The 24,632-nt window shown below is 39.0% G+C and overlaps 1 protein-coding gene across 1 annotated transcript in view; it reads right to left on the bottom strand.

Moving 5' to 3' along the window:
- CNOT10 (CCR4-NOT transcription complex subunit 10) overlaps window positions 1-24,250 on the bottom strand; it is a 32,514-nt gene extending 8,264 nt beyond the window's left edge. The window contains exons 1-13 of the mRNA XM_041407830.1: window positions 24,010-24,250; window positions 18,250-18,341; window positions 15,566-15,727; window positions 14,908-15,058; window positions 13,784-13,929; window positions 12,825-12,911; window positions 12,033-12,116; window positions 11,170-11,287; window positions 10,153-10,302; window positions 8,214-8,416; window positions 5,498-5,619; window positions 4,731-4,907; window positions 2,021-2,101 (exon numbers count right to left, since the gene is read on the bottom strand). Of these exons, the coding sequence (XP_041263764.1) occupies window positions 2,021-2,101; window positions 4,731-4,907; window positions 5,498-5,619; window positions 8,214-8,416; window positions 10,153-10,302; window positions 11,170-11,287; window positions 12,033-12,116; window positions 12,825-12,911; window positions 13,784-13,929; window positions 14,908-15,058; window positions 15,566-15,727; window positions 18,250-18,341; window positions 24,010-24,031 (1,595 nt within the window). The 5' untranslated portion in view covers window positions 24,032-24,250. The remainder of the gene's footprint in view (window positions 1-2,020; window positions 2,102-4,730; window positions 4,908-5,497; window positions 5,620-8,213; window positions 8,417-10,152; window positions 10,303-11,169; window positions 11,288-12,032; window positions 12,117-12,824; window positions 12,912-13,783; window positions 13,930-14,907; window positions 15,059-15,565; window positions 15,728-18,249; window positions 18,342-24,009) is intronic.
- Between the last annotated feature and the right edge of the window lie 382 nt (window positions 24,251-24,632).

Genomic DNA, 24,632 nt, shown 5'->3' with positions numbered 1-24,632 from the left:
CAATAAAATCCACAAAATTTTCCAAATGTAGAACTGTGGTCTACCAGAACTTCTTTTCTCTTGATGTATCCCAACAGTGTTAGGTGGCTGTGGTGTGTGGAACATACCACAGCCTGAGAGCAGAGCAGGGAATTGGCTTGTCCAAGGATGACAAGCAGCAAGGAAAACTGTTTAGAAGAAACTCAGAAGAAAAACCTGGAGTTTCTACTTCCAATGCATAAATTTTTAGCAATGATTGGTGTCCTCGGACTTCTGCCTGTTGCTTTTAAAACCTTGCAACTGAATTACTGCTTATTATGAGAAAAGTCCATTCAACCAGTCCACCAATTTGTGCAGAAGTATCAAGCAATATACAGGACATGTAAACCTCTTCTTGATTATATTTCTAGCTTTCAAAAATTGATTCGAGGCAAAGGTAAGTCAGGCATTTTGAAACCTTACTAGGATGCACAACTGTATAAAATCATCCCAAAAAGGCATTCACAGTCCCTTTTCAGTTCTAGAAGCAATAGAGGTTTTTTCAATTCAGCGACTTACCAGGAAAAAACTGAACAGATATCTACTCCTTAGGATAATCCTTGACAACATCCAGAATTCTTTTTTCTTAATTTTCCTGGACTCAGCAAGAATTTTAATTTTCCTACTTAGCTCCTTAATGAGCAAGGCTACAGGACTACTATTTGAGTGTAACATATTTTGCTATTCACATGTCCAGAAGCTTAGAAACTGTTTCAGCAGAATCACTTTCTAGGAATGCGTAGTCCTCTAGATTAAACTAAAGCTTAAAAAAAAAACCCAATGCTTTTCCTTTCCTTATATGAAGTTCTTTACCAGAAGCAGCTAACTTCTTGCTGAACTGCTAAGTTTTTCCTGACATGTTGCCAGATTTCATCAGTAGATAACAGCTGATTGTGAAAGATAAGACTACATATTAAAAAAAAATATCACAAAGTGAGGCCATGTAATATTGACATGTGGCAGCCACATGTCAGGAGGAGAAAATCCCACAAAACCCACAAGCAACCCCGCATCACTGTTTTTAATCCAGCGTGTTCCATTTCAAGTAGCACACTCCTGTACCACTCCAGAATAAATAATCGACATCACCTCACAGATTCCTCCTGAAGCGCTTTTAAATGAGCACAAGAAGATTTGCTACATGTACTGGAGCAATGGAAAGGTTAAGCTGGTCATTATAAAACATAGGTTACCTGGGGTTAGGCTGAAACAGAATGTTTACCTAAGAGTTCAAGTGGGAAATTACTGTATGCTTTGTCCATAACAGAAACTTAAAACAGATATTTTTTTTTCTAAACAGGTGCAAGCTTTATAGTAAGAGATTTTCAACAGGCTGGAATTCCATCTAGAGAACATTCAGATTCCTGAACGGGAAGTTTAAGGGTCTTTGAAAACACATAAGAAATCTACAGTGAAATTTTACCTATATTTTTCCACCATGAGAAAGTCAAATGCCTGGACAGAGGCATTTTTGCTTTCATTTTATGCAAACTATGGATTTATTCCTGCTGAATAAATTGGTAACATTTCCTGCTGAAATTTTACCATTTTATTCTCATTGGTAAAAGCAGCTATGCTGCTTTCCACTTTCATTTTTTTCCCATCCAACAAGCATATAACATGGGCACTGAATTCTGAACTAGCCTTATTGTGGCTTTAAAGGGAAAAGGTACATACAGTAATTTCCATCCCCTTCCACCAATGTCAACAGACATTCTCAGGCTTTTTAGATTTGTCCTTATGAGACTTGATATTTTCAGCTTTGCCCAATATATAGCACCAAACTTACAATACTGGAAACAAACAGACTGATCTACCTAAGCTGAAATTCTGGATGGTTTCTATTTGTTCAGATTCAAAGCCCAGAAGAAAGGAAGCACACACATTTGAAAAAAAGATTACCAGCTACAATTCAACATTGCAGGTGCCTACAAAAAAACCCCTAGGAAACAATTAAGGAAGAGGCTTTTTTAGTGGTGGATATTTTATATTATTTACTTGCCTTAAATTCTCCAATTCCTGTTTCTTCAAAGGCGAAGAAGGAGGAGCTGCAATGAATTTATCCCCTTCATGACTTTTATTGCTAGAATAAAAACAGTTAAAATTATCTATTACTACGATAGATAATTTAAAAATTCTCAGTGTATTTACTCACTCCATTTAAAATAACATAAATTCTGCAGCCTAAAATAGAGGGAGTTGAAGTTATTCACAGATTGAGGCACACACTCTTATCCTAACAATTCTATTTGAGAAGGAAGAAGTGGGACACTTGCTGAAAAGAATTTGACTGACAGACCAAACAACCCACACCAATCTTCACAGCCTTGAGCTATTTTTGAAGTTCAGTGTAGGATAAGCATTTTTAACAAGGGGGACACAGAATTTGCTGCATTTGTAGCTTCTCTTCTTTCAGCCTGTAGGAAAAGCAGTAAACTAGTTTTCTCTCCAGACCTCTAAAAAACTAGTTACATAAATACTCTAGAAAGATAACCCACAAAGTGCTACAGCTTCCTTTAGACTTCTAGCTACCCTTTATTACAAAATGTCACTTCTTTTTTTTTTTCCTTTCTTTTTTCTTTTCTCCAAATAAAATTCCACCTTCTTAAAATTATACCTTGTTTTTCTGAGGGGAGCATTGGGGGAGTATTCATTCTATTTAACAAGTATGAAACTTCACCCTCCAATAAGCTGAAAGAGCCTCCTGGAATGAGAATTGAAGAGACAGCTAATGGCTGTATCTTGGCAGTGACAGACACCAAGGTCTAGAAAAAGATTTAAAAGAAAATTCAGAATTGAAACTGAATCTGTCCACTTAACAGGAACTTAATTTATGAGTTTCATGTCTATTACAAATAGGTAAGATAACTCCAACATTCAAAACATACAGCACAAATCTCCAAGGAAATCCATAGTCAATACTGTTGCAGAGTATGTACTTCATGCCTTTACCAAAAATTAGTTCAAAAAAATACCCTTAACCACTAAAAGTAGTCGCTATTTTCTTGTGAATAAGAGAAGAATCTGCCTTAAGAGTCAGCTTGCTCAATTAGTGGGATTTGCTTTAAAACCATCCTGTTCAATTAGTGTGATTTTCTTCAAATGCCTTGTATGTTTTACTGTTCTCTCACAGAGGTTCCCTTGTCAGAAGGAACAAATCCTTAGAGAACCTTTCAGAATGTGACACAGAAATTCAAGAACAGCCTCCTTTGTTGGATATTTTGAAATTGGCAATGACTACTGGGAGATATGAGGGAGTCCTTTCTTTAGCTTTTTTTCAGCTGAAGAAGCATCTGGTTTTGAAAGCAGAAGGTAGCAAAGGATCTTCCCATACAGGGCATGTTTTCCTTTCCTCGCTTCTACAAAAATAAACAAAAACCACCCCAATAGAAAACAAAAAAGGAGGTCTTGTCTGAGTAAGGGCCACCACTTTGTTTACATCACTGCCCCTTAGTGAGCCCCAAAACCTTAAAACTGAAGTCCCATTTAAACCAGAGAAGCTTCATCTCAATGGGCTGCATACATAGTTGCCAGAGAACCTCCAGCCTTAGTAAAGAGAAAAAGAAAAAAAAAACCCCTACAACAACCAACCAAACAAAAATAAAAACCCACAACCACCCCCTCCTCCCTCCAACATTTATAAATCATTTGGTGACTTGACAAGAGACTGTAATTGAAAAAACAGGATTATAGAGAGCAGCTTTCAAATATTGTTGCAAACAGCAACAGCCACTGACCCCCAGCTACAGCCTATCTGCAGACAACCTCAGAATATATGAGGATGCACCTTGTGCCTACACAACATAGTATGTGTACAGTAAATCCTGCCTTGTGACAAATGGATCTCATCTTCTTAACATTTATCTGTACTCAGGTCTGACAAAACCAGTGTGTTTTTTCATTATGCTCTAAGTAGTTCAAGTTCTACCACAGAAACTTTTTCCAGATGAGTTATTGTAACATTTACCCTCAAAATGGTCTTTAATGAAAGTGCAGACTATGATCAAAAGTTATTCTTCAAAAGGAAGTCCAGAATGTATGAGGTAATGCAGTAAATTAAACCACCTTCCTTTAACATACATGTCTTCAAACTACTGTTGCTGATATTTTATTGACAGAAAAGATTTTTCTTAAATTCTTTTCTGCAAAAGAAGATTTATTAAACAATAGCTCCATGCTGCTTTCCTACTTACTTTCTAAATCTAGTTTCCCATTTTAATGCAAACACAACGAAGCATACTAGAGCTGATGAATGTCAAATCTGATCATGGGGAAATGTTTACAGCTGAGTTTCCAGACATTCAGATATATATTGAATCAAGTACATGGCGCACGTGCGCTCACACACAAAATCACTGTAACATGAAGCTTCACTTACAATTAGAGAAATACCAATATGCACAGCAGGAGGGTGTGGGAAAACATAACATTTGCAGCACAGGGGAAAAAAAAAAAGATGGCCAAGGGAAAAAATAATTTCACTGTCTAATTTAACAGAAGTTGTTAGGGACAGGAGAAATCAACTCATTATTTTATTCTTAAATTCAAACAACAAGCAGCTAAACAATTTCCTTGAATATACCAGCATTATTAAGAGCATTTACAAATATGTTCTCTTTTTCTGCTGGGCAAACAAGGTAAAGAGCAGACACAGACTGTTGGCCCAAAGTTCCTCTGGACAAAAAGAAGGGTTTGTATTCAATTCTGTTTACCTGCATGCTTCACTGCTTTCAGTGTTTTCTGTATTTCCCCCCAGCTGATTATTAGTTTTAGATCCATTTTCCTGCTTGGGCTCCTGTTGATCTTCTGGCAGTAGCAGCAAGGCATTCCTTAGACAAATAGCTGCAAACTCCATGCTGGCTACAGGTATTGCTGAGGACTGCCCATCACTTAAAGAAACACAGAATTTGACCAATAAATAGCAATCCTACTAAATTAAAAATAAAAGCAGAGCTCCAAAAATACAGAAAACTTCACCCTAAAAATGTTAAATCACATTTTTATATACCAAATTTAATTTATTAAGATGTAGCATCTTGTTATCTTTACATATTGAAAATACATCACGACGCCCCAATAGATTCCACCACATAATTTCTTGATTTCACTCACTGAAGTTTTATGGCAGAGCAACTAGATTCTTCCTGCATTTTTCTAAAGTGGATTACTGAAATTATATATTTTTAAGTGAGAAAAAGAGGACAGATTTAGCTATCTGAAAATAAAATTTCAGATAAATAAATTTTAAGCTTTAATGCTCATCTTACTTACAATAAACACACAGTTAAGCCCTCTGCTGGCTATCACAGAGGAGGCACAAAATGATGTTTAAGACTCACCAAGCATTTCAGCATGCCTCTCTCTCCACTACATGAATGAACAGTTATTCCACAACAGTTTAAAAATCTCTGATAAACAGATATATATCCTTAACAAAGCTATAAAAACAAACTAAATAACCCATGGAAAACATACTCACTTATAAACCACATTCTGTATGGACTGGGATGCTAGGACTATCTTACGGTGGTAGCCTTGACCTACTATTGATTGCACAATTCCCTTTTTGCTGGGAAGACCTTTAGTCTCTTGTTCTGATGTCTAAAAGGAAAAGGGAAAAAAAAGAGCTTAAATATCAAGGCTATTGAATGAGAGCTTGACAAAGTAAGTGAAGGCTGAAAGAAGACCTTGAACCCTGCTAAAATATAAGAATAATGGATACAGTTTTAAATCTAAAGTACAATGAAAGATCAGGCACCTTCTATTGTCTTTGTGTTGCAGAGGGGTTTTACTGCACACAGCATAAGCACAGATTAGTTCTGACAGCTTGTCTGATAGCCTACTGACCTAGTTTCTCCTCTGTTTTGAAAGCAAAAGAACAATGAACCAAGTCATATTAAAAGAACTGACAGGATATCTAAAAAGAAATGATTTGATCTGCCACATAACATTCAGACTTGGCACTGTAACGCTTGCCATCTTCTCTCCCTGCTTACACAGCACTCAGAACACTCTTTGGAAAAGCTGCTCCCAAACTGTTCCATGGAGAGCACAAAGCTGAACAACAGCATATGCAAAGATACATTAAATTAACTTGTTTAATGGATTGTTGAGTATGCAGACACATTCTGGGGGTCAAATGAACTTAAAGTACCCTAATTGGCAGTCCCAAGAATTATCTCTACACCATGTTTACTGGAGTTGTTTGGCTGTTTTACCATGAGCCATCTTAACGTCATTGCTAAGATTAGCGAGTGATGAAGAGCTACAGTTTTAAGAAAAAACTTATCCTAAATCTGGACTTTCAATAACTGTCACTTTTCAAAAAAATTTATCAGAATCTATTGTAAAAATATTGACATAGTAGCACTTACTGCCAAATAAAAAATACAGACACCGAGTTTGGATATGAAGCACATATTTCAAAAAAGGTGTTTGAAATGCAGGTGTTTAAAAGGGAATATTCTTCCATTTATATTTTATGTTTATAAAATACTAAAGTGTGTGAAAATTAGCTTCAGTGAAATTGCTTTTCTATACAGTGTTCAGAGCACAAATATGAATCTATACTTAAATATAAAGGAATAATACTGCAAATTGAGTTACAAGGTCAAATTGAACATATTATTGACTTTAGGGCGTCACTTGTCATGTTGCAAATCTAACAATTTAAAGACACTTTCTCTTTGCATTTAATATTACTAGCATCTAAAGTTTTTTTTTTTTTTTCTTTTAAGATTACAAATTTAGGGAAAAACAAGCTGTTTTTTGACATGAATTCAAGCTCTCTGGTACACCACACATCATCATATAACTGTACAGGAAGAAAGCCTCAGGAACCTGGCATAAGCTACTACTTTGGCTAGTCTGCAGTAAATAGGGAAGTGCCCCATAAGGATCTGTATTTCCCATTTCCAGACTGCTAAACACTATCCTTGTAAATGGAATCCTAGCTTTGGATTTTTGCCACAAAACCACTAATCCACTCTCATACTCAGCTTTTCACTAGAGATCAGATGTGTCTTCTTTATCTATTTCTGACTGCATCCAGTAGGATTGACACAGAAAATTGCAAAATTAGTATGAAGAAAGCCGTTCTTCCTGCATTTGCTGTGCTTTACAAAACTCAGGCAGTCTGACAATAAATAGCACATGCAGTGCTTTTATAAAGCACAGCAAATGCAGGGAGTCAGTCCAGCTTTGACCCAATACTCTTGAATCTTCAGTGCTCTGCCTCTGAAATCGGTATACAAGCAAACCTCTGCTATAAAGTTGTATCTTTCTGAAGTTCTCTGAAATAGAGAAACCAAAATATTGAGTACTATTCAAATTCCCAAGGGAAAAGTTGTTAATTTTGTATTTGGATAGTGTGCAGTAAATAAATGCACAGAGGCTACCCAGAGAGGAAAAACAGAGAATTGAGGGGTGGGGGGAAAACAGAGTGAATATAACTATTTGCTCAATTCATCCCACACAACCTGTGAAAGGAGTGAAATGGGCATACTGTGGGAATAACTGCATAGGATCATGCAATTACAGACTACATCATCACTCCCCCACACTTAAGGGGTGAATTGCACTTTTACAGGGACTCAAGTACAGTGTATCTTAATTTCACAGACATACTATTTACGTGCAGTTTTTTCTTCCTGTCCTCAGCCCTCTGAATTTTATCATATGGGTTTATCCTAAACATACGTAGATTAAAAGGTTAGAGACAAGATGTCCCAGAGGACATGCAATATGCCTGCCATCAATAGGTTTCCAGCAACTTTGCCAGAAGAAGGTGAAGGCTTAGCAATTAGAGATTCAGTTTCCCAGCAGGTGTGATCCCAACAGCTTCAGGATGGAGAAGGCTGATCTCTGCTTCCTCAGCCTCTGTCACTTTCAGGCTACCCACACTACAGAGTCTCACCCTGCTTATTCTCTAGTGGACAATGAGTGAGGAAACAATGAAACTTCAGATGAGCTTTGGCTGCATGAAGAATAAAGGACCACATGCAAAGAGTTCCCTTCACCTGTTGCAGCTCCAGATTAAACACATAAAAATACATATACACAAGAAATAATTAATCTGGATTTACAGAGGTGTTACAACATCAGGCCTTCAAAATACACAGCTTAACTCTAGGTATTAGTTCTACCTTTCTGTAATCACATGCCATTCTTTAGAAGAATTTTCCAAAGCTACTTACCCCTTTATTGGCAGCAATGCAGCATTCTGCTATTCTCAGCCACAGACGAGGGTTTGAGTGATAAACCTGGACTGCCTCAATCAGGCATTCAAAGGCAGCTAAGGGCCTCCCAATATGCAAGAGCTGAATTCCACAGTTATAGAGCAACTCGTATCGTTTGTTAGTCAGTAGTGTACACATGGGTCTCCCTGAAAATTTTTTACCTGCAGAAAAGGATTACATCATATTGGATGCACAGCTCAAGACAGCAAAAAACTCTAAGAGGAAGAGAAGTGGGAAGCTGTGAGAAACACCCCAAAGCTACCAAAAACCCCTCACATTGCTGAAATCCACTAGCCTCCCTCTCTTAAGTTCCTTTCATACCAAAACTGATTTCAAAGACAAATTAATTGTATTCTTAATGAAGATTGAAGTACATGAAATGCTGACCTCATACGTTCCTTATCACACAAGCTAAGTGTTACACAATAGTACTGAATCCCAGATTTGTGAGAATACCCATCTACACACATTCCAGAGAATGCAGATTCCAGAAGAGAACCACTTTGCTCACAACAAACATAAAACGCTTTCTGTCTTCACATTAATACCTAAGGCTGCACTTAGGTCTAGGGGAGAAAGAGGAAAAAGCAATAAAATGCCTCATAGTGAGTATATTTTAAAGAAAACAAGAAATGAAAACAATTATAACTTCATCATGAAATGATGAAGACTGAGTGATGAGGGCCTCTCTAGTCAGATAGGAGAGATCTCACATTCACAAGCTCTGGTCCTGTTCTCTGGGACAACACAGAGGGCATTAACAATGCAGGAGATTCCTGGAATGTGTTTATGATTTCCTTCCTCAAATGTTGAAGGAGTCGATGAGGACAGGTCCTGTACTGGACCTTGTTCTCACCAACAAGGAGGGGCTGGTTGGGACCACGAAATAGTGGAGTCTCACCCCACTTAATCTCTAGTGGATGATGAGTGAGGAAACAATGAAACTTCAGATGAGCCCTGGCTGCATGAAGAGAAAGACCACATGCAAAGAGTTCCCTTCATGAAGAGGGAAATAGTGGATCCTTAGGACAGTAGAAGTATGCACAGCAAGCTCACTGCACTGGACTTAAGGCAAGTAGACTTTGGCATCTTTGGGGGTCCGATTGGTACAGTTCCATGGAATAAAGCCCTGAATGGAAGAGGAGACCAAGGAAGCTGATTAATATTCAAGGATCACCTCTCCCAAACTCAGGAGTGATGCATCCAAACAAAGAAGTCGGGCAAAAAATTGCCAGGAGGCCTCCTGAATAAGGAGCTCCTGGACAAACTCATACACAAAAAGAAAGCCTACAAAGGGTGCAAGCAAGGACCAGTAACCTGGGAGGAACAGAGAGAAACTGAGCAACCAGGGACCAGGTTGGAAAGCTAAAGCCCTGACAGGTTTAAATCTGACTAGGGACATCAAGAGCAAAAACAAAATCTTCCACAGCTATATTGGTGATAAAAGGAAAACTAGGGAAAATAGGAGCCCTATCCACAAGGAAACAGGAGACCTGATTACCTAGAATATGGAGAGGGCATCCTTCATGCCCTGATGATTCTACACATTGTCAGCAGGACTAGAAATAACTTATGCAAAATAGGTCACAAAAACTCTTTTTTGTCATACCTCTCTAACTGATGGACAAAGTCTATAAACAAGAGAGAAGTAATTGTCCTATGGTACATTAAGAAAAACAAAAAAAAAATAAAGAGCATATTTAATCATCATCATATATTTCTGGCAACAGCAACTACATTCTTACATCAGGTTATCATGAAAATTTTCACCCCTCTTACCCTGCCCTCCACAAAGAGATGGAAAGGGAAATTTGCTGATAATTAGTCAAACCTTCTGTTCTCTATTTCCTAGATTTGACAACCCCTCTCCCACCATCTGTTTTAATCTCTTGCTTACCTGGATCCGAGCTGCCCGTTCCCAGCTGTGCACATGCATTATCATTTTCTTGCAAGGCTTTTTTAAAGTAAAAAATTCCTAAATTGTGCTTTCCCATTGCAAAGTGGATACAGCCAAGATTGTTCCAGAACATACACCTTAAGCATTCACCTGAGAGAACAACAGAAGACCGTTTTCAGAAACTGAAAGCTGTTGCTAAGCCCATGAATGCTCCAACCATTTTCTCATATTCAGGTCAGCACATTATGGCAGTCTATTAAACATCTTTTTCAGTGAGATCATGGGTATCAGTGTTATATCCAATATGACATACACATATATTTATGCCAACCTAACCATACAAGCAGGAAATGCACTCTTCCTAAATATACGTTCAGGTAACACTGTGAGAGGCTTTTTCTAAATAATAAAGGACAAAAAATTTAACTTTTCACTTATCTGCTGGTGACTAAAGTTTTACAGGGTTAACATGGATAATAAAGGCAAAAGAGAAAAAAAACCCCACCCTAAAAATCCAAATAAACAGACTATTAGCAAATTAAACTTACATGATTTTAGTCATAGCCTACGAAGGCTACTAAGTGAACAATACACTGTGTAAAAAGGATAATGCAAAAAAGTTATGAGATGGTAAAGTCTTATAAAATAATTTAAATCATAAAGAGAACTTTAAGCATAAAAACTGCCAGGGAGGTCTCAGTTCTAGATCTAATATATTGTCTTTTGTTTCATTTATTGATTAAGGGACTCAATCATGAGCCTTGCAAATATAACACAGCTTCAGAAATCCATTTTCGTGGACAATCACAGCCTTCTGTAGAAGAATGTTCAATGAAAATCACTACAGTCTTGTGTGAAAGTACAAGAAGAAAGATGAAACACATCCAGCATATAAATCCATGACTTTCAGGGCTGACACTGTTAAGTAATCATTAATATCCTTAAAATTGATATCAACAAGTAGTCCTATTATACTAGACACTCAAGTACCTGCAGGATGAAGGGTTTTTATTTTACCTGTTTTCATGAAGCCCGGATGTTCGGCAATGTTGGCACTGTTTAAAAGTTTGACAGCTTTACGGTAATTGCCTCTCAGATACTCGAAATTGCTCTTAAGAAAGAGAGAAGGAGCTGACTGTGAAGGAGAAAACAATAGTTGGTTATCTCTTGGTTGATGATTTCTACTGCTGGTATTATGTCACTTCACAAACTTGCTTCTCCTGCCATTTAAAAATTAATGGGTTTAGGCCATGTTACTTTCAAAAACTCTGTCATGAACTTTAGAGAACCCAGTCATAGAAGTGGCTAAGGGCAAAGGATCCCTAACCTGTATTCTAATACCTGCCTCCCCACAACCCCCCTCCCTGCAGAGTTCCTTGTAGGCTGTAATCTTCCTAGTCTGCCAACACAGACCTCATGATCCAGAAGGCTTTCTGTTAAACCTGCTTTCCAGCAAGACATAAGCCTCCAAAAAATGTCAATAAAAAGAAAAAAAAAACAACGCAAAAAATGCTCACATATCCCAGAATTACTCTTTCATAAACTGGTTTAAACTACCAATTACTTAAAAGTTTGTAATGTGCATAACATCTATAGTAAACTAAAACTTATTTCATTTCAATTTTAAAGAATGCTGAATAGTGGTTCACTGTTATTTTGGCACCACAAGGTGTATTTTTTCAGAAACTAAAAACAGCATAAATAAGAAAATTCTACGGTAATTACATTTGCAAAGATATTATAAACCCAACTGACTGCGTAAAGAATTACTTCAAACATCCACCCTCAAGAAGAACTTTTTTTTTTAAAGAACATTAGCAAATTCAGTTTTAAGATACAGAACACATCTAGATTTGAAAAACAGTCTTAAGAATACTTACATTCCCAGCTGTATTCATAACAGACTTGATCTCCCTTTTGCATGCTTTTAATGACTTCATCTGGATATAGGCTCTCACCTTATACTGTTAAAAGATTAAATTTGTTAAGTAATACACAATAATTTCTGCAGGTTTGCAAGACAAGCTGTATCTAGATATTTACTGCAGAATATTTTATATACATCTCTAAAATAGGCAGCAAAAAGCTATTCAAAAATTCTTCACAAAAAAGAAACTCTATTCAGACTTTAAACACCACATTTACAGGGTTTGTATTTACAATAAGCAGATGAACACTTTGTTCAATGGCCAACAGCTGCTCCATATTCAAACACAGATATGGGCACTTAAAATGACAAACTAATTAAAATAATCTAAGATCTTAAATGAAGACATTTACCTACTAAACAGAAAATACAAGTAAGTGAATGCTAATAGAGAAGCACTCCGATTCTTCATATGTACTGTTCTACTTTTCAACAGAACAGTGCAGTGGAATAAAACCTCAGTTGATTTAGACTGTTGGAGGTTGAACAGACAAATTCAATGCAGTAAACTGCCATGTAAAGAAATAATTATAACACACAGGACTGAAATGTTGGTGGTGAGCAGGATGTCAGGTCAGTTTTTCCTGTACATGGATCTTACAAAAAGGAAGATTTAGATAACAAGGATAACAACAAGAAGAGAAAGCATCATAATTTGGACTGAACTGGTTTTGAAGGAGATGACACTCAGATTTAGAAAACTCTCAAATAAATGTTCTTGTATAAATAACATGCAGACCCTTACCTGATGTATCTTAGATTTAGCAACTTCTATTAAAGCTCCACTTTCAGCTTTTTGATTTGAGGAATCTTTATTGGTATTATTACCTGACTGTCAAAAAAAAAAAAAAAGGAAGCATTATTGTTAGCCACCTTTTAAATTCAGTTGACAGATTCAACTCACATGAGAAAAAATAAATATTTAATAGTATTAATATTAATATTGAGTATTTAATATAAAAATATACACATCCCACCAGAAACTAACTTGAGTTTAACAATCAAAATCCACAAACCACACCAGCCTTTGAAGAGCTGAATTCTGTACTAACATTAGTGTTACACTATGTTGCTCTGCAGTTAAGAAGAATTCTTTTGCCTAGAAGGATGACATGCATGTTCTAGAGTACCTCTTTAATACTTCCTTCAGTAGAATTACCATATACTTAAAGAAAGAATATTTTGTCTTAAGTGTGACATTCCATCAGCAGGGAAACACTGAAATGCCCTCTCTTCACTCCCAAGCCACCACTGATTCTACTCATTTTTCCAAAAGGCACATGAAAGATTTCATTTGAAAGCAAGCCTCATACTTTCAGATACCATGTAAAAATATACTTAATTTCCCATCCTATGTGCAACTGCAGTTCCTCTGACACTGGCTTCCCTTTCAAACCTAGGGTCTCATATGGTCATAATCAAAGACAATATTTGACTCTGGAGACAACTGTCTTTCCAAGGCAAGTCTCTGACTGAAGAAAGACATCTTAGCTCCTTGGAGTAGGAGAAAAGGGTGAAAGAGAGGGAATAAACAGCTACTGTACACAATTAACTCAGTCACTAACATATTTAACTGCTGTCTAAAGTTACAGGTGATCTAACATAGCCTTGTAATTCCAAAGTCTTTTAAGATACTCATTTTGGATTGAGCTAAAGCGTACTTCTGATAAAGATTTAAAGCCATTTGTATGATTTTAAGCTCACCTCATTTTTTCCATTCTTGCTGTTATTGTTGCCCTGTGAAATCATTTTTTCCAGAACCGCGAGCAGATGCAAGGCTTTCTCAGCTTGGTAAGTTAACAGGTATAAGTCTACAAGCAAGAAGCACACAGCCTGGGCAAACTTCTCTTCTGTGAAAAGCAAAGAAGAAAAATTGGTTTTACAGTTCTAACACCAATCCCTCCAAACATGGATGGAAAAAAACCTACTACAAAGTGCCATCTATGCAACATTATGAGAAAAAACAATATATTACATAAGAAAAAAATAATGCAGCCATGTCCAACCCACAGCTAAGCTCATTTATTCAAATGGCATCAGCATAAAAGCACAGACTAAAGGCAGCTTAACAAGTATTTAATGTTCATAGGTTCTGCGAACTGATCTAAGTAGATCAGCACCAAAAATGCTGCATCCAAACAGACAGAGCCATATGCAGATGTAGAATCCCACAGAACTCACTAAGATTCTGTACAAACACATCTCTGTTTAGCTGACTTCAAGTAAGTCCCAACTATGCAGATTGAACACTGGAAGGAATTGAAGCAGAAACACAGCAGCATCTACTTAATTTACTGAGACCCACACACATACATCCTTCAGCCTTCTCACTTATAAAATTTAATAAGGATTATGAAATTATTTCAGACAAGTATGGTAGTTCTACTACACAAGGTATTACAGCTCATAAAAGTTGCAGACTTTGTATTCAGATATAAGCACATACAATTATGTACTACCTAATAAAGGTATTTAAAAATGAGTGCCCTGAAAACAGACACCCACCCGTGAAATTGCATGATGACTCAAAACATTAGATTTAAAATAATTTCATTAGCTTGTACATTATATTTACATAAATATCATCTCAAGTTGAAAGAATCCATTTCAGTTTCATATCATTTGTCTGCTAAAGCTCTCTGAAGCACCTTTCCCCAAATTAGTTTGTTGTCCTTGATGTAAGTAAAACATATTCTTGATTCCAAACCCTATCTAATTTCTTAAAACCGTATTAAACAAATGAAAAATTACTTGTCTGATAGTGAAAAAGACTGAATTGTCTTTCTGTAGTTCTTGAATGGACAAGATTCTTCTTTCTACCTACATACCAAAAGGCTCTATGAACTGGTACAGCTTCTCCCCAATGGATATAGCTTCAGTATACTGACGGAGATGGTACAGGATAACAGCCTGATTGTAGTACAGCATACTGTTCTCAACATCATCCAAACCATCCATTTCTTCAACAACAGAGTGAACCTAAAAAAAAACCCATTCATTTCATTAAACTTTCAGTACCTATGATTTTCAAGTACCAGGTATTTAAAAAAACCCCTCCAAAGCTATGAATTTCTCTAAAGGTAAATTGTAACTTACTGACCTGATAAACTTCAGTGTCGTTATACATTAACACAGCAAAAAAACCCATACAATGAAATACAAAACTGTCAATTGAGTAGTAAAGTAATATTTTCCACTTTTTTAGCATTTCATAAACTATTGCACGTTAAGGAGCTTTCTACTGAAAGAACATAGCAGGTCCTTCTATTGTTATAATCTCAGACCAATTTCAATAATAGTTAAAAACACAACTACAAAAGTTGTCCTACAAGATTAAACTGACTGGGATGTTCGTAAGTTATGTTACTTTCTTATTTTGTTAAATCTATGGGACAAGGGCAGAGGTTTTACTCCTATTTCTCAGAAAGATCCTGCCACCATTAACAGTACCCAAAATCAAGTACCACATCAATAGAGCTGCATTACCTGGTTTTTCAGCTGGTTAAGGGTTTGTCTCAAATTGTCTGTGGTAGTCTGATTACTTTTACAGAACTCTGCAACAGCAGTATTCAAAGTTATTTTGTAGTCATCTTTGTTTATGTCTTGAAGGGTATTTAGGTGTTGTAAACAAGCATCATAGTTTCCAGCCTGTAAATTGCACACATACCAGAAACATGCATTAGTCTTTTCTTTATCAATACAAGTGAACTAAATGTGTATACACATATTTCATTATTTATGCAGATTAACATGGATGAGAAGCAAGTCTAAATGTTGAAGACATACCCAAATTTCAAAAATAATTTGGTGGAGTAAGGACAAATTAAATAGCTGATTATTATTAACAGATGTTTCCATGAAAAGTGTTATTCTCATTTCTCCTACCATATTAAGTTTCAAGACTCTGTTTCCTCAGTTTTCGTAATCTTTCCCCATTCCACGAACCCTGAGCAGCTGTAGTTGCTTACACAGGTTCCAGCCCAATATTTTATGTTCAGTCTTCAGTTCATCTGAATATATAGTGATTTACAATTTAATCTACAGAAGTTAGCTCAAGAGAGATTGGAAAAAGAAAGTGTCAATTTCCCAGAGTAGGTTTAAGAAACATTTTTACAAGCTTTAGCTGTTGGATGAAGTATTCAATCACCTAGGAATGCCTAAACAAACTGGGAGCCAAGCATGATGCTCCACCAATACGTGATCTAATGGAAAAATCCCTTTCTTTGACCACAGGAAAACTTTAGTGGCATCAAGAAATGAAAGAGAGACTCCTCACTCTTTCTTCTCACTCATTAAGCCTAGATAATGCTTCACTTTCAACTGCTAAATTCCTACACAGGAATAATCACATTCACCTCTTCCATATGAGAGTTACTTCCAATGTGGGCAGACAGATAAGCAAATGCATTTCCATCTCTGTCAATGGTTCACACCCAAAAGCTAAACTCTGGAGTACCACCCTCCACTTACTCCTCCTTTTCAGGTGCTGTTCCACAGAGCTTCTCTTGGACTGCTGAGTAACTTCATATTAAGGGCAGAATACAACAGAGAAGAGCTCTGGTCCTTCTGCTCTCCCCAATAAAGTTGCCATTCTGCAGCTCCTTTCTATGGAACCACTCCAGCTCCTTCAGTCTCCCAGGAAGGCACAGTGATACAACTTAGATGCAGCAGGACACTGATACATTTTCACAACTCTAAGCACCAACAGCATGGATTGCCTTCTGATCATGTGCACAAACACAGATGCTGGCATGCTCTTTAGTTGAGACAGCTCATCTCCCAGTGGTTCTCTTCCTGTGCTCATACTTGGAGCTTCTCTTCAGGAGGAGTTTTCAGATCACAGCAACTAGGCTTCTAATAATGGCTGGTCTACAAACTTTAAATGCTCAGGTTATTTTGTGATGTTTTTCATCAGCTAACAGTCCTTTATGCCACTCTACTAGATAGGATCTAGAATATAATACTCAATTCTGTCAAGACTGAAACTGGACGTGTAATATGATAAAGCAGCATGCGAGGCAGTCCACAGTGCTATCTGGAGCTACTCAACAGCAAGAAATTGGCGAACAAGGCATCAAATTAATTCTGCTCACATCTGTTGCCACCTCACTCCATGAATTCAGGGAATTCTTAAAGCAAGAAAAAACTTGACAAGATAAACCAAATGCACTGGACCAGGATAAAAGTAAAGATGAAATTGTTAGCAGATCAAAAGTATTTTAGGCATTTAGATGTATGGGCAAGGTGGAAAACAAATGACTCTCTCATGTGTCTTCAGCTCTCGGGATCAAATGCCACTGATTAAAATGTTATAGAAAAAGAGTAATTGAGCTAGACAACGCTCAAGAAGACATTTGTGAACAACACAGTGCTAAGAACCAACCATATGCACTTCATACAACAAAATGAGTGAAACATAGAAGTACTGAGTGAAACATTGAAGCAAGAATCTCAAAAGACAACACTTAAATTCTTCCTGTACTTACTTCAGAAAATCAGAACTGAATTTAAAGCAAGGCATTTTGGAGACAGAGATACAATTGAAAGAAAAAGCAATTATACTTCCTGTCACACTACATAAAACTAAGAGACAATATAGAGAAAGAAATAAAATGAAAGACCTGGTACCTGACCTTTAACTCAGAAGATAAAACATCTTCCAAGAAACACAAAACAAGTAGTAGATACTGCCTGTAGGTGTTACACATTCAGAAATGTTTTATTGCAAAGTGACAGGACATTATACAACACTTTTTGTGAAAGAATACAGCATGATGCTAAAACACAAGTGTTTGTTTCACTGCTGTTTTTTAAATACATGAGGGTCCTTTAAACACTAAAACACCATTTTTAGCTTGATGCGATTAATTCTTCCAAGAAATCATGCACTTCCAATGCTGATGCAGAAGAGAAGCCTCATATAGCTTTTAAGGCTACTAAGTTTTGAGAATCAAGATTAAAAGTGCTCCTGTTCAAGTATCCTGTTCAGTCTTCTCACATCACAGCAGACAGAAAATGCATGTGCTGTCTTTATAACACAACTAGAACTACTTTTGAAAGTCCTCTTAATGCATTTGCAACTGAATTAAGAAAACAGGAAAAAAAATCACACAAGCCCACTTAGCAGTAATGTGGTAACTTAAAAGTCTCAAAGTCTGACTTAGTCTTACCTGAAAAGCTTGTAATGCACTGCTCGACAATTCCTTTTCCTGATCAGTAATCCCAGAAGTACCTGCTCCTTCATGTTTTTCAGTACCTTGATCTGTAAAAGTGAACAGAAGATTACAACAAAGCTTGCAAGTGTGATAACAGCTGTGTAGCTTAAAAACTTTGTTTCTTCCAGTTCTCAAGGTCCTCCTGCCAATGCAAGTAATTTTCCAGATAACTGTAGCAGCGTCCTTACTACACTATCTATATCCCAAGTTACACCTCCTACCACAATATATCAAGTTATTCTATACTCCTAGAGAATTCCTCTCCATGAAATGTAAATTATGGTGCTCAATGAACAACCAAGGTCCTGCAAGTTGACTTACAAGCCATACATTTTAGATTTCTCTTTAAAGCTGCAACCATACACTAGGATTGTCTTATTTTGCTCAAAAGTCAGCAGTGAAGGCCATGCATCATTAAGTATGTACCACGGTGGGTTAGATAAAAACCCACACAAAATACTGTATAGTGCTTCCTAAACAGCAAGCAAGGGATACTCTAGGGTGCAACAAAAACCACAGTGAACACTGGAACTTCCTCAAAGCTCCCTACTTTGGAAGAGTATTTCCCCAAATAAGAGGCTGCACTTGAAGCATCATTGTTAATAATCACTGACAGATCTACTATATTTAAAAAAAAACAAACAACCCTATATACTTTTGTACTCTTCAATATACTCCATCAAATGCAAGGCAGAAGCACAAGCTACCTGCTCACTTTTTCAGCCTCACTCCAAATCTTATAGATCTTCCTTTGAATCACCTCTCTTCCAACGTGAGCAGGAGCAGTTTACTCTCCATCTTCCTCACAATTTATTCCCAGAATCTTCTCCAGTTCTACTATACTATATTTTCCAGATTAAGACAAGAACAACATGTAGCAACTATGATGGTGAGCCCTTTATGCATTCATATAGCAATGTAACAAGTTTTAATTGCCTTCAATTTTTTACACTGAATTCCTAATGATTTATGTTTCAGTCACTATTGAGCATATTTTTCAGAAAGAAGTCTACTAAATCCTTTTGTCAGCATGTAATTAAGAATTCAGTGAAGTTGCATTAAAAAGCACAGTACACACATTCCATGTCAAAGAAGCTGAAAAAAACCCCCTCCACTAAGCCCTTCCTTCTGCTGAACACAAACTACTGAGAAAAAAATAAAACAAGCACATAACCACCACACTGGAGAGAGTATTTCTAGGAGCATTAATTAATGTGCTAGAACATACAAAAATAATTTCGTGTTTTTGAAACAAAGACTTTATAAACCAGTAATTTTTTCTGCTTCTGCAGAAAATTATTTCTTGAATTTCACAGTGGAAGATGTGCACTAAAACACATTTTGCTATCTTAATAGACTATGTAGGCTATGTAAACTTAATGCCTGCTTTCTCTTCCCTATAATTCAGAGATATAATGCAAACTCCACTAATTTTGTTTTCACTTTGAACAAACAAAAACAATTAGCTGGGAGCTCCTCTGCAAAATCCATTTCCCATCACCACCAATAAACCTGGATCTTCTAGTACCGACCATGAAAATTTACAAATATAGGACAAATGACAATCATAAGGAGCAGTCAAACCTCAGAAGATTAATCATATAATATCCTCAGGAAAAACAAAACAGACTTAGTAATCTACTAAGTTTGTGCCTATTGCTGGGAAACAGTGAGATTCCTTCCACCTGCAATAATACTATTGCCCCCTGCAATTGAGCAAGAATTATAAATATTTGGTTGGAACTTTCATCCTGCATTAAGATGTCAACAAAGTAGAGAGTTTAAAATCTCAACAAATCTTACAGCGGCAAGAGTAACCCATTGTTATTTGGACAAAATTCAGGGTTAAGCAATTTCAGTACTCTGGAGGGATGGATCCTCAAGGGCCTACACCTGCTGTGAAATTTGACTGCATAATGCATTGATCAAAACCATTTGCACTGCCTTGTCCTTCAAAAGGAAAGGCAAAAGAGAAATTTTAAACCACAAGAAAGCTCAGAACATTTCTGATGTGCCAAAAGCTTTCCACAGTGAAAGAGGAAAGGAACAGGAAGTACCTCTGCTTCAACCTAAATATAGCATAGATCTGATTCCAGCTCTAAACCTTGTGATTATACAGATGAACTAAAAGCTCTCACTCTCCAAAGATCTTTAGAACAGCAGCAAATAATCAAATGCATCTTCCCTCCAACTTTCATGCTAACAGCATGAAAGCACGGCATTATCTGCTTTACTTGCTCAGCATGCCTGTCAGATTATGCTGGTAAAGGTAACCACAGTGCAGAGCCTTGAGGCTCTAAAGCTTTTGAAGCTGATAACAGTCCAATCAGATTCCTCACATACAGGTTTACCTAGCAGAGAGCCATCAACTACCACATACACTACTGATTACTGCCTTTGTATGCAGTACAGCATACAAAGACCAGCATCTCAAAGGAAGTCTGAATTCTGAAGTAAAATGTCTTCAGTGAAGTGACAGATAAACCAAGAGATACTTGTCTAAGGTCTGCCATAAAAACTACACTTACATAGCTTGGTTGATGTAATTCCTAAGGAAAAATCAGGACAGGTCTTCAAATTTCACTGTCTCTCTAAACTTGTTGGTACATTAAACAAACACAAACAAATCCAAAACACAAAACGAAGCTGGGGACTACTTTCAGCAAAACCAGAGCTGCCTCTGGTAATTCAATCAACTGCATCTACTAGCACTCAGTAAAGAAAGCAGGTTTGTGAAACCTGAACTGGAAGCTTATAAAGAAAAAACTACAATCCAGCTGATGTAGTTCACAGCACAGCTCCTTCCTTTGAAAAAAAGGGCAACAAAACACTTTGGTTACTCTGTACCCTTTTTGTCCAAACATACCTGAAACTTGTTAAAGACCTATAAAGCCATTCCAGATGGGATACTACCATTCGTGTTTCGGCTGGGATCTACTGCTTCAGCTGATCTTTGCTATCAGAGATCCCTCCAGGAGGAGTCACCTGAAAGCTGGCTGGCACAAGGTACTGAACAGAACCCACCATTCCACTGAAGTGGCAGGGGCGGTGGGGAGGTAGTGCTCCTGTTCTCTTGGCTGCAAATGGCTATCCCAGGGCTTGCAAATAGAACTGCTACTTCCATGTTCCTTGAAGCATTTGAAAGTGAAACAGGTAGGAAACTTGTTCCCTGGCAAAAGAAACAGCATGCCTTGCTCACTTGGGCCCCGTGACCTTTGGCACTCTTGCAGAAGCACGTGGTGTAGGTAACACATGGTGCACCCGTCATCTCCAATGTGCTCCCATTTGTACAGCAGCCACAACTATCAGCTGAAATATCCAGAGCAGTGCAGATTCTCTACTTCACAAGTGAGAGAACTTGATTTATCTCTGTAATTTGTATTTAAATATGGACCTGTTTGCTTAACTTTTCATTTGTCCAACCTTCATGAGTACAGACCAACTCTAAAACTAAAGCTCGTGTAGGTTCATGATGATGGGCAAAAGGGGCAACCTGGAAAAGGATGTAAAAATCAGCTGCTCAGATTTTGATCTGGAGGAAGCTGCTGCACTGAGTTGGAAGTTAAAGAATCAAGCCAGGAATTATCTTCCCAGCTATCAGTCCTGGGGCTGAACAGCAGCAACACTGCGTCACGGAGGCTGGATGCTTTGCACGAGCAGGAAGCTGCTCCTGCTGGAGAAGGTACATCATGGTGGACAGCAGAACTTCAGGAAAATGGTCTCTATGAAAGGAGAACAAGGAAAAGTGTGAGACTGCCACCTGAAAAGGAAGATTGCTCTCCTAATGGGCTTGCTGCCAGAATCTCATAAAAGCAACAAAAGTCACATCTCCCACATACACATACCTGAAGACACCTGAGAGTGACTGCAATCATTATCCTTCTCATACCTGCTCTCCGTTTCTCCAAGGACTGCTGTTCCTGAGCTCTCTTGTTCCTACGCCCTGCAAATTACATCTTGCATGAACTGTGCTGTTGAACACCGGAGCATCTCTGGAAATATTTTTCATTTCCAAACTCTCAAGAAAGAGATTATACCTCTGCCTGTAAAGGGGAGGAATCTATCACAAAAGTCTTGCTCCAAAAGAATTCTGAAGGGTATGAAGCCCAGCCCGTGTCCAGTCATTACAGGATAACAGTTTGTGGCACCAAGACTTACATTTTAATTTTTGTATGACTACCAGTATAGGTACAATAGGCTTCTTTGGTGCTGTGCAATAAAAAGCAAACATCTCTCAGTGGAAAGCTGCCTATAGCTCGCTTCTATGAACTAATGCAGCATGTAGAATATCTTGCCATAGCTCACATCTTTGATTCATTTTGCACATACTTTTAAGAAAGTAAAACTGAAAAGTTCCTTCAACACTTCAAAGAACATCAACAAAAAAGTATTAAAAACTTGATACCAATTTTTTTTCTTGTAGTTTAGCAGTCACAGTTCTAACAAACAAACACAGGACAGTTTAGTAAACATCACTCAGTGCAGTATACTTATTTGCCCTGTAATTTTTTTCCCAAATACTGAGGCATTTCATATTTAGCATCCACAGAAAAAAATGCTTAAGGTGACTTAAAATAATGCTTCCCCCACATAAAAACAACTAGAAAAGAAAGGTGACCAGAAACGAGAAGGAAATGGCATGAAGCTGTGTCAGGGAGGTTTAGGTTGGATATCAGGAAAATGTTCTTCATTCAGAGAGTGTTTGGGCACTGAAATGGGTTCCCCACTTGGCACAAGCCCAACAGAGTTCAAGAAGTGTGCAGAAAACACTCACAGGCGCATAGTGTGATTCTTAGAGCCACTTGGCACAAGCCCAACAGAGTTCAAGAAGTGTGCAGAAAACACAGGCGCATGGTGTGATTCTTAGAGACGTCCTGTGCAGGGCCAGGAACTGGAATTTGTTAATCTTTATTGGTCTTCCAACTCAGGACAGCCTACACTCATATTAAGCAGACCTATACAATTCTATAAGTAAGGCTTTCCTCCACGTCACCCTTCTCCATCCCCCCACAAGCTGACATCTGACGGCATGACCCTTCCTGCAATGAAGGCTTCTTACATGACGGGGAGCTGTACAGGAGATGGACGAGCAGTAGTTTAGCAGTGCCACCCAGCAACTGTATTTGAGATTTATTCTGCCTGTGTACCAGAACATGGCTCATGTTTTAGTCTCGGTGATTTCTCTCTGCAGTGTCTTTTCTGGCCCGAGTTCAGTGAGGACGCACTCATCCCCTGAAACCAAAGCAGCACCCCTGAGGGAATCAGACTGAACTCCAGCGATTAAGCAGCACCACCAAGAGTTACAACCTCCCTCGTACCTCCTGCATGCCCCAGTTTAACAAATTAAGCCAGAAGCTCGACTTCTGTAGGGGTTATTAAGCTCTGAGTGACACAAACACACAACACCCCCCGGCCCCAATACGAACATAGGGCCCTCCCCACCGAGCTCTTCCCGGCCAGGAGGGGGCAACAGCTCAGCGCCGCTTGCCGAGGGCACGGAGGGCCCGGTGCGCACACGGCCCCGCCGGTGACCCGCCGGTGTCACGGGGGCCCCTCACAGCGGCCCCGCGCCCGCGGGGCACTACCTCTTCGGCGGAAGGACACGGCACACAGCCGCACAGGCGGCTTTCCCCCGGCGGCGCGTGTCCCTCCGCGCCGGGCGGCGCAGGCCGGGGGCGGGCACGGCGGGGCCGCGGCCGCTCCCCCCGCACTCACCCGCAGCCTTGTCCGCCGCCATCTCCGCCTCGGCCGCTGCTCCGTGCGGGACCGCGCAGCCCGAGCTCGCCGGTAGTTGCCGAGAGTCCCCCGCGCGCTGCGCCACAGGCACTGCCCGACCGCCGCCACCAACCGGCCGCTGGATCCCGGCGCTACTTTGCCGCCGCCGCTGCCCTGCGCGCTCCGGGCCCGCCCCGCCGGTTGCGCCGCCCGCCCCGATTCGCCCGCCGCTTCCGGGTTCCCGGCGCGCCCGCGACGTCCGGTGGTTGCTGGGGCACCGCGGATGTGACGGCAGGACGCGGCGGGGGGGAGGGAGAGGTGAGCGAGGCGGGGCCGCCATGTTGGCGTGTGAGGGCCGGGATGCGGCGTTGCGCGGTGCTCCCGCGGCACGGAGCTCGCCGGCAGCTGCCGGCCGCTGTCTCGAACCGGGTTTGTCCTTTCTACCCCATTGAGACGTGCTGGCTCTCATAATGGATGTAAATATCTAAAGGTGGGGTGCTAAGAGGATGGAGTCAGGCTCTGCTCGGTTGTGCCAAGCAATGGGATAAGAGGCAACGGGCAGAAACTCATCCGTGGGAAGTTTCACCTGAACATGAAGATGAACTTCTTTACTGTGTGGGTGA

Source organism: Onychostruthus taczanowskii, unplaced genomic scaffold, assembly GCF_017590055.1.
Source record: "Onychostruthus taczanowskii isolate IOZ18803 unplaced genomic scaffold, ASM1759005v1 scaffold28, whole genome shotgun sequence".
Taxonomy (NCBI): Eukaryota; Metazoa; Chordata; class Aves; order Passeriformes; family Passeridae; genus Onychostruthus; species Onychostruthus taczanowskii.
This window is presented reverse-complemented; position numbering and strand designations above follow the sequence as displayed.